Below are 10,513 nucleotides of genomic sequence, written 5' to 3' on the forward strand. Positions count from 1 at the left end.
ACAAATTATTAGAAGTGTGAGAATTTGTAGGAAAGGGGAGAATACTATGGTTTGAATATGTAATGTGCTTTTCGAATGCCTTCCGTGAACACTATTGGTGTAAATAAAAATATTTTGCATGCCAATTAGTTTGTGGCGAGGTTCTAATAGGGGAAACTATGTATATACACATATACATAATCTTTACGCTCGGAGGCAAGCTGTGGTCATAGAACGTTTCTTCGAGGTGGAACTTTTGTGATACTCACGAACGAACTTCCCGTGCACAGAACTTTGTTGTACATCCAGTGCACAACGTATAGATTTGTGTCCTCGCATTACGAACACAGGAAAATAAAAGATTATTTCACAGTTTTCACCTATTCCTATTTTATCTTCTACTTCTACCAATTGTGTTTTATTCCCAATCTCATACTATATTAAACGAATGTGTCGAATAAAAAAACAATCGCAGAGAAGTAGAAATTTATATAGTACAAATCTAAAACATGAACAAATGTTCATCCCAAGTAACGTATGAGGGTTACGAAGGAAGAACTTGTGATCATTATAGTAATTAATTAATAGTAAAATAAACATTAATAAATAATTTCTTTATCTGGAACGTTCAGACAGGGTCACTCAAATTGACGATTCGACGACGAAAAGATTGAAGGTTCCAACTTTTGACAAGAGTTTCGTTTCTGGTATAGTTTATTCCGTGACGGAGAGACAGCATTTTAACGCGCATCCAGATCCGCGCAGTTGGTTTAAAAAGAAAGCGGGAGATGATTGAAAGACAGAAGAAAACCAACGGGCCGTATGCGGGAGTGTCCACACCGGCAAGAACTTAGGCCGTCTCGCTCTACCATGCTTGCGATCTCACCCTTCTCGCGCATCCGTTTGCCTGATGCTCCATCTGAAACACGCGGCGCGATATACGATTTATACTTTTTGCCCCATGGGAACACAAGAGGTTTTTGTCGCTTCTATGATTCGATTGGAAAAGTCATGAAGGTCGAAAAGTCTTAGCATGTGTGAGCGTTCGGACAAGAAGATTATTGTTGGTTAGGTGTGTACTTTCTTCCTCGGAACTATTATTTCATTTGTTTTTTAATTTGTATTATTAACAAGCTGCCACTTTTTTTCGACACACCCTCCAGAATAATGTCATTACATGAAAAAATAGTCTACGCAAAATCTGAAATTGATCGGACAATAGGAAGTCATGCCGCATCGAATTTGAAAATTCTTTTTAATTTTTATAATTCATTTTTCACCGTTATAATCTATCGCCATGATACATTCTTGTACCTCTTTGGTTTTGTCCTTTCACACTCCATACGAATATAGAAACTAAATATGATTGCGTTAAAAAGAAAATCATGATTTTGAAATTTCAAACACAGATTGAATTTGGTGTACCGATACTGAGGACGAATGTAACGTCTAGTATGTCGAACAAGATATCACACCAAGGCCATCTAAATATCTAAATACTTTGATTTTGTACGCAAGGAGTTCGTAACGTACGAATACTCTTGTGAGGCTAATTTCGTTATATGTAATGTACATAAAATTACATTTTATTCTGGCATCGACATTCTCACTTCTGGAATGAATAAGGGCGTACTTTTCTGCTTGCATGAATTTGAGGCCCTGAAAATAGTCGTAGTTATTAAACAGTGGAACTATATGCATAGAAAAGGTTATTGTTTCTCTAATTACTAATTTAAATATGTATTAAATATGTATTCTAAAACAATATGAATGCAAGTTTCAGCTTTGTTTTTCAAATTTTTAAAAATGAAAATCGCATAAAATTGCAAAATTATTTGTTGCTATCGAAAATCCTTCTCGTCGAGTAGAAGACTGATTGCGGCCTGTCACAGTTGACAAGTAATACTGGGATGACTAAATTGACAAAATTGTGTAGATTCATAAACTAGAAAACGTTAGCTAAAATGTAGCTTACGGGTTTTTGAAAATTAATTACGGGGCGAAAAGTACAGGTCGTATAATAATCTCGCCGAGTGTTTCAAATGGAGCAACAAACAAACGGATGCGCGAGTAGAGTGAGGTCGCAAACATGATAAAGTAAGTCAAACTACATAGGTCGTCGGTATGACTTGTTTTGCTTGTGTGTTGTGCCGGTGTCGTGCTCTCTTGTTCCCTCGATACTCCCTCTCATTGTTTAAAACTGTGAAGCGACGACTAATCAGAGAAAGACAATTTCACTATCTGCCCTCGTAAAATAGGCGCTACGTTCTCGACTTCCTGCAGCTTGTTGAGGCTCTGTGTACGAGGTAGAAGCATAACTTTGTAATAAACATATAAGATCAGATTGGTACTGCGTTCTGTTTTTTCCGTTGTCCGTCAGATGGAAACATGTTACAACACGGTCAAAAATCACTACTAAAAAGATCTGTCACTAAAAAAATCACTACGGAAAATCATCAAATCAAAAATCATCGTTCTCTAACTTTTGGCTGGCATTCACCTCTAGCGTTGATCTTGTTGATCTAACCTAATAATACAGCTGCTCAATAATTCACGTGTGCCAAGCTCCGTAGTATTTCGTGGCGAGATGTCGGATTCAGAGACGAGTAATGTTTCGGATAATGAGAGCGAACATGAAGGCGGTGGCAGCGAAAGCGAACAGAATGAAAATCGTTCTGCGAAGTCTGCAGCTGGGAGCGATGCTGGCAGCGTCGGAGAAAGATCACGCAGCGTTTCCCGGAGTAGAAGTCCGTCTGGATCGCGTTCAAGAAGTCCGAGCAGGTCTCGATCACGGTCACGGTCGGCGTCTGGGTGAGCAAAATTTCTATCTTGTGCATTGTGCAAATTAATTAACTTTAACTTCGTAACGACCCATGCACGTTTTTTGAGACTAAAATAGATCAACTTTTATTACATTAGCTCATACTTTGTTCCACGAGAAAGTACATCGTACGTTATGACGCAGCGTTATAACCAGCATTACTTTAAATTCGCAATGTAGTCTGGTGCATACAGTTGTTGCAACTACAAGAATATTTCAGGCACATGCCTGCTAAAAGTCTTTTCAAATTAAATTTTTAGTTCAGAGGATGGCAGAGAAGACGAAGCAGAGGAAGCTAGGTCTGGAGATGAAGATGTGGCGGAACCAGAAGAAGAACCAGAAGGTATAGAAAGAATATATTATTTAGACTATTGGAATATGTTTATTCTGTGATTCATATATATAATCAGGGGAAGATTTGGATGGAAGCAGTGAGTATGATGAAGAGGAGGAGGAAGAAGATGATGACAGATCTAGAAAGAAAAAGAAGAAAGATAAGTACGGCGGCTTCATCATAGACGAGGCTGAAGTAGATGACGAAGTCGAGGATGACGACGAATGGGAAGAGGGTGCACAAGAAATTGGTATTGTGGGGAACGAAGTAGATGAGTTGGGCCCTACAGCTAGGGAAATTGAAGGAAGGCGCAGAGGAACTAGTTTGTGGGAGTAAGTATTGTCATCTGCAATTATTGTAAAAAACTCTTTACTAAATTAATATTTACAATTTCTCACAGCTCTCAGAAAGAAGATGAGATAGAGGAATACTTGAGGAAGAAGTATGCAGACGAGTCTGTGGCAGCTCGCCATTTCGGAGATGGTGGTGAAGAGATGAGTGATGAAATCACTCAACAGACTTTACTGCCGGGTGTAAAAGATCCTAATTTATGGATGGTAAAATGCCGCATTGGAGAGGAGAAGGCGACAGTGCTTCTACTTATGCGAAAGTTCATAACGTATCAAATGTCAAGTATGTACTAATTCGTTATTACTGTATTTTTTATTAATAATTATAGTTATTCCTAACCACACCATTTTATTTATTAGATGAACCACTTCAGATTAAATCTGTTGTCGCGCCTGAGGGTGTAAAGGGTTATATTTACATCGAGGCTTACAAACAGCCGCATGTAAAAGCCGCTATCGAGAATGTGGGAAATTTAAGAATGGGTATCTGGAAGCAACAAATGGTACCGATTAAGGAAATGACTGATGTGTTACGCGTGGTCAAAGAACAGACAGGACTGAAAGCAAAGCAGTGGGTTAGATTGAAAAGGGGCATTTACAAAGACGACATAGCGCAAGTTGATTACGTTGATTTGGCACAGAATCAGGTTCACTTGAAGCTAGTGCCCAGAATCGACTATACAAGGCCACGCGGGGCTTTGAGAACAGCGCAAAGTGAATCCGAAGCTCTGAAACGGAAAAAGAAAAGAAGACCAGCAGCAAAGCCGTTTGACCCTGAAGCTATTCGAGCAATTGGTGGAGAAGTTACTAGTGACGGTGATTTCTTGATATTCGAGGGAAACAGATACAGCAGAAAGGGGTATGTCTTATATTAAATATTTCTTTGGTAGGATAGTTAAAATACATACTATGTATTTCGTTTCAGATTCCTGTACAAAAATTTTACAACAAGCGCCATCATCGCGGAAGGTGTAAAACCAACCCTCTCCGAATTGGAAAGATTTGAAGAAGCTCCCGAAGGTGTTGAAATAGATTTAAGCGGAGGTCCAGTATCTGGAAACAAAGAGGACACTGCTGTGACACATTCCTTCAGTACTGGTGACAATGTCGAAGTGTGCGAGGGTGAATTGATCAACTTGCAAGGGAAAATCGTTTCGATAGACGGAAACATGATAATGGTCATGCCAAAACATGAAGAACTGAAGGAAGCATTAGAATTTCAAGCGTCAGAATTACGAAAATACTTCACCATGGGAGATCACGTGAAAGTACGTATGAAAATAATCAATGTGTAGAGGCTAAGAGAAAAAGAAAACTATTCTATTTATTAATACACAGTAACGCATACAAAATCTAATATAAAAAGACAATAAGGCAGTATACAATAATTCTCGTAATCGCATGCCGAAGCCGTAAACCGTGTTCGTTATGCATATTGTAATTCCGTATCGTAATCTTATTTGCGAGCGTGTTCGTAAATTGCGTGTCGACGTTCGTCGCATTCTGCCTCGTGCTCTGCGAGCGCGTCCTTTTGTCGGTGCTCTGGCCGAACGTTAAGAGCCTTCTTACGAATTTGGCCGTTTCGCACGACCAGCGCCCAACGGTCGCCGATCGTCCTACCAGCATCTCGATGTTTAGGTCATGCGCACGTACGTCACGTGGGGTTAACACATGGGAGTCCGCGAGCACCGATCGACTGTTGTGATTTCGGAGGTCGCTCCGATAATAACAAATAACTTTCGGCTCTTACAAATGACTGATTCAAATTATACGTTACCAATTACTTGCAGGTTGTTGCCGGAAGGTACGAAGGTGACACAGGTCTAATCGTTCGGGTAGAACAAAATAGAGTGGTTTTATTCTCTGATCTATCGATGCACGAGCTCGAGGTCCTTCCTAGAGATTTGCAACTTTGTTCCGACATGGCCACCGGTGTGGACAGCTTGGGTCAGTTCCAATGGGGCGATTTAGTACAATTGGACGCACAAACAGTAGGTGTAATTGTTCGTCTTGAACGCGAGAACTTCCATGTCCTGTCCATGCATGGAAAAGTGATTGAGGCTAGACCGCAAGGCTTAACAAAACGTCGGGAGAACAGAAACGCGGTTGCGTTGGACTCGCAGCAAAATACCATACAGAAGAAGGACATTGTGAAGGTGGTGGATGGACCTCATGCTGGAAGAGGTGGTGAGATCAAACATCTGTACAGAAGCTTCGCGTTTCTACATTCGAGGATGTTCGTGGACAACGGTGGAATATTCGTTTGCAAGACGAGACATTTGCAACTATCTGGCGGGAACAAGTCTGGCATGAATTCTATGACACCGGTAGCAGGATTCATGTCACCGAGAATAGCTTCGCCGATGCATCCTAGCGGGTAAGTAGGATTTCCACAATTTTTCTGTTATTCTTTACGCATGGTAGACTACTTAAATATTTCATTCGGAAAGTCAAAGGTAGAAAAGTAACCTTGGGCCATACAAATTGTTTGTAGAGGTGGCTTTGCCAAAGGCGGAGGCGGTGGTGGAGGAAGAGGCGGCAGAAGCCGCGGTGGCGGATTCCGCCGAGACAGGGAACTGATAGGAACCACCATAAAGATAACCGGTGGACCATACAAAGGAAATGTCGGAATTGTAAAGGATACCACGGAGACGACAGTGCGTGTGGAGTTGCATTCCTCCTGCCAGACCATCTCCGTGAACAGGTCGCACATTGCGAACGTCAGTGTGCCGACCAAAGATGGTGGCTTCAGCAGCTACAACAGAACACCAGCTTACGTTGCCGGCAGTCAAACTCCGATGTATGCCAGAGATGGATCGAAAACACCTATGCATGGTTCACAGACACCTATGTATGAGAGTGAGTATCCTCAAAGTTTGTCTTATTCACTTTACACACGATTCAAGAATACGAGTATAATAATTGTACAATGCTATATTTGCAGATGGTTCTCGTACACCTCATTACGGCTCGATGACACCGTCCCATGACGGCTCACGAACACCGGGACAATCAGGTGCCTGGGACCCAGCGGTTACTAACACTCCCGCAAGGACAAATGACTTCGACAGTTACAGCATGGAGGAGGGTGGATCCCCAGGTTACGCTCCAGGTTATCCTCCCACCGGTGGCCCGTTTACGCCACAAACACCTGGCACAATGTACGGGTCAGAGCAGAGTTTCAGCTCGTACCAACCGAGTCCTAGTCCAGCTGGGAGTGCAACAGCTAGTCCTAGTCCTGCAGGCTACGTTGCTACTCCTTCACCAAGTGGTACTGGATACACCACCAGTCCACATGGAGCCTTTGCTACTCCCTCACCGATGGGCTATAGTCCAATGACTCCTGGTAAGTGCTATTCTTCAAGTACCATCGTTTTGTAAAGAATACTTCTAATGTTGCCTTCTCGCAGGAGCTGCGGGCAGTCCATATAATCCGCAAACACCAGGTGCAGGTTTGGATACCAGTATCGGCATCATAGGAGGAACCGAATGGCATACTACAGACATTGAGGTGAGAATTCGGGATACTCATCAGGATCCTTTGCTCGCTGGACAACAGGGTGTTATTCGAGGAATATCCGTGAGTATTATCAAGCATACATTAAAGTTTACAGTGTATTTTCTAAGAAGGTTATTTCGACAGAAGTTTATGAAGAAGTAATGTTTAGAAATGAAAACAAATGCGAGCGTTGTAACTACTGTTACGAGTATAAAGGGTTAAAATTGGAAATATTTCATAGTGGAGAAAATTACCTTGAACAGCTGGAAGTATTCATGATTGGAATCTATTTATAGGGTGGCATGTGCGCTGTCTTCTTGCCAGTCGAAGATAGAGTCGTGAATCTGGTCTGCGAGGAACTTGAACCAGTGGTACCCTCGCGAGGTGACAGGGTCAAGGTCATAATCGGTGAAGACAGAGAAGCCGTAGGCATGCTACTTTCCATAGACAACCAGGAGGGTGTAGTGAAACTGAACAAGGACGAGGTGAAGATGTTGCACCTGCGATTCTTATGTAAAATGAAGCCCGCGAACACGTAATTGTCCATTTCAAGATAGATCGCTAACCAGCGAAGACAATTTCATGGAATAGTTGGAATACTGTGATAGGCGTACAGAGTGTATAAAATGTTTCACACTTCTACGTTGCATTTACTATGAAACGTAAAAAAAAGAATGTTTTATCATAACAATGTTTTTTGCCGGAAGACTTTTTTGTAAACAAATCAACTTTTTATATAACTGTTAAAATTTTTACACATTTATGGTAAAATGATGATCAAAATGCAACATTTATCCGTTTCAGACTTTCGGATTCACATTGCGCAGTTTTCAAAGCCCCGCGAGGCCTTGTGTAGTCGATTCTGGGCACTAGCTTCAAGTGAACCTGATTCTGTGTCAAATCAACGTAATCCACTTGCGCTATATCGTCTTTGTAAGTGCCCCTCTTCAATCTAACCCACTGCTTTGCTTTTAATCCTGTCTGTTCTTTGAACACGCGAAACTCATCATTCATTTCCTTAATCTGTACCATTTGTTTGTAAGCCTCTGTGTAAATATAACCCTTTACACCCTCGAATGTCAGTTCTCGTTCCGACGCGTGTTTCTTGATTTCTCTGTCCTTTCCTCGCGAACCTCGGTTCGACCTCTGACGTGTGTTCCCATGGGTTCGTTGTATCGTTCTAAGCGATAGTTCCCGCTCTAATGCGAGGTTTCTTCGTCTTTCTCAGTCAGGCATTCACGCGCCCTACGCGCATCTTTGTCACGCTTCGTTCGCGTGCCACTTACGCCTGTCTTTGTCGCGCTCTGCCTACTTGTCGCACAATCTACGCGCGTCAATCATTGGATAGACATCAAAAACACATGTAACGGCAAAAAAATTTTTTTCTTCAAAATCATGATTTTCTTTCTAACGAAATCATATTTTGTTTCTATATTCATATAGAGCGTGATTGGACAAATCCAAAGAGGTACAAAAATGTATCATGGCGATAGATTATAACGGTGAGAAATGAATTGCAAAAATGAAAAAATTTTCAAATTCGGTGCGACACCCATTATCCGACCAATTTCAGATTTTGCATAGTTTTCATCTAATGGCATAATTCTGGAGGGCGTGTCGAAAATAATTCGATGGTCGAAAGTCGCTGCTTGTCAATAATACACATTTTAAATCCCTAAAGGAGATACGATTTATTTGTTACCTTAAGTAGAATTATAACCGAAATTTATCATCGAGAAATAAAAGTTATAGAAAATAACGGTTCTGAAGAACCGAAACCGGAACCGGTATATCTTATAACAGTTATAAAAATATCTCGGTTCTTCATAAACATTTCAAGAACCAAAACCAATATCCGAGTTGTTTACAACCCCTATTATGAACCGCCTGGCCTGCTGGGCCCGAGGACGAAAAGGTCTGACATGTCCAAGGCTCGAACAAAAAGTTTCCGGAGGTATCTTGTGTTCCTACGGGGCGAAAAGTACAAATCGAATGTCGCAACGCATGTTTCAGTTGGAGCACCAGGCAAACGAATACGCGAAAAGGGTGAGATCACAAGCACGATAAAGTGAGACGGCCTAAGTTTTCATCGCCCATAGAGCCCGCTGGTTTCGTTCTGTCTCTCTCGATCATCTCCCGTTCTCTTTCCAAAGCAACTGCGTGGATATGGTAGCGCAGTAAATAAAAAGGTCTTGAATTGGGAATAGAAAAAGCTCCTGAATTGAAATGACCTTCGAGATCAAAAATTAAATGGAAACAAAAATTTTTGTCTATCGAGGTTTTAAAGACGAAGACGTTGTTCGGGAATTTGTAATTATAAATAAACATGTTTACTATTACACTACGAATGGCTTCTGACACCGCAGAAATCTGCTCATTCCCAATTAATTCTTCAGTTTATCGATATTATCGTACACGATGAGTTGTTTAAAGCAAGAGAAAATTGATATGATTCTGATTTATGGGAAAAGTGGTCAGTGTTTAAGGCAAGCTGTTCGGTTATACCGAAAGAAATTTCCTGAACGGAACTGTCTATCGCGTAGTACATATGGGAAGATAGTCAAACTTTTTTTTTAAAGTGTCAGTGTCAATACGAAGAAGCGTATGCGAACCAATAGTGTTACAAACGAATTAAATACGAGATTTGTTATGGAAAAAGTTGCTGAAAATCTGCATGTTAGTACACGACAATTGGAACGGATAACTACTATTTCCAAAACAAGCATAATACGAATACTTCATAAACAAAAATTTCATCCATTCATCCATGTGTCTCTCCATCAGAATCTTCATTGACAAGATTTTGAAAATCGCCTGAATTTTTGTCGATGGGGTTTACAGCAGTATGAACGCGATGAATCGTTTTTTGAGAGTATGTTGTTTACCGACGGAGTCGGTCTTTCACCAAGATTAACTAAACTTGAGAAACATGCATTATTGGTCATTGGAAAAAATTTTTGTTTTCATTTAATTTTTGATCTCGAAAATCATTTCAAGGTCATGTAATGTACATAACTAAACATATTTTTACATCAGCTACACGATTCAATAAAAAAATTATACAATTATACACAAAAAAATATCGATGACCTTGTAAACTCCAAAAAAATTACTTTGGAAAAAATATTTTTGTTGCAATACGATGTTTTTTTTTAAATCGTTCAAATAGCATGCAAAATATTTTTTATACCCTCACAATTAGAGGAGATATTTAGGTGGACACACTAAGGGCTAAATCCTAAGCTTACTGCGCATCCAATCCGCAGTGGATCTTGTTTCAGCAGTGAATAGTTGACCAATCAGAGCAAAAAAGAATTCTATATCGTGCGCAGATGGAATAGTACCCATTACTGTATGTATATCCCTCTGGTGGCAAAAAATGATCATACCGGTGCGACGTTTTACTTGTGGAAAAGTGATTGGCAACAAATGAGAAGCTTATCTTAGTCTGCTACAGGCAGAATACATAGAGGGGTAATTATTACATTTTATCACTATGTAAATAAATAATTTCACATCATTTATGGATT

At 40.5% G+C, this 10,513-nt stretch overlaps 1 protein-coding gene and 1 long non-coding RNA gene across 3 annotated transcripts in view; both read left to right on the forward strand.

The window, feature by feature from the left end:
- The window catches only part of LOC117229376 (uncharacterized), a 57,521-nt gene that overhangs the window by 39,914 nt on the left and 7,094 nt on the right, over positions 1 to 10,513 (forward strand). For both annotated transcript variants that reach the window (XR_013037128.1, XR_013037129.1), the window contains exons 4-5: positions 8,997 to 9,293; positions 9,380 to 10,457. This is a non-coding gene — a long non-coding RNA (uncharacterized LOC117229376). The remainder of the gene's footprint in view (positions 1 to 8,996; positions 9,294 to 9,379; positions 10,458 to 10,513) is intronic.
- LOC143263798 (transcription elongation factor SPT5-like) lies at positions 1,894 to 8,060 on the forward strand. The gene is made up of 12 exons (XM_076528517.1): positions 1,894 to 2,285; positions 2,360 to 2,790; positions 3,061 to 3,143; positions 3,211 to 3,466; positions 3,535 to 3,767; positions 3,845 to 4,343; positions 4,410 to 4,752; positions 5,275 to 5,861; positions 5,979 to 6,343; positions 6,429 to 6,830; positions 6,895 to 7,064; positions 7,280 to 8,060. The coding sequence occupies exons 2-12, from the start codon at positions 2,567 to 2,569 to the stop codon at positions 7,520 to 7,522; spliced, it is 3,405 nt and encodes a 1,134-aa protein (XP_076384632.1). The 5' UTR covers positions 1,894 to 2,285; positions 2,360 to 2,566; the 3' UTR covers positions 7,523 to 8,060.

Source organism: Megalopta genalis, chromosome 1, assembly GCF_051020955.1.
Source record: "Megalopta genalis isolate 19385.01 chromosome 1, iyMegGena1_principal, whole genome shotgun sequence".
Taxonomy (NCBI): domain Eukaryota; kingdom Metazoa; phylum Arthropoda; class Insecta; order Hymenoptera; family Halictidae; genus Megalopta; species Megalopta genalis.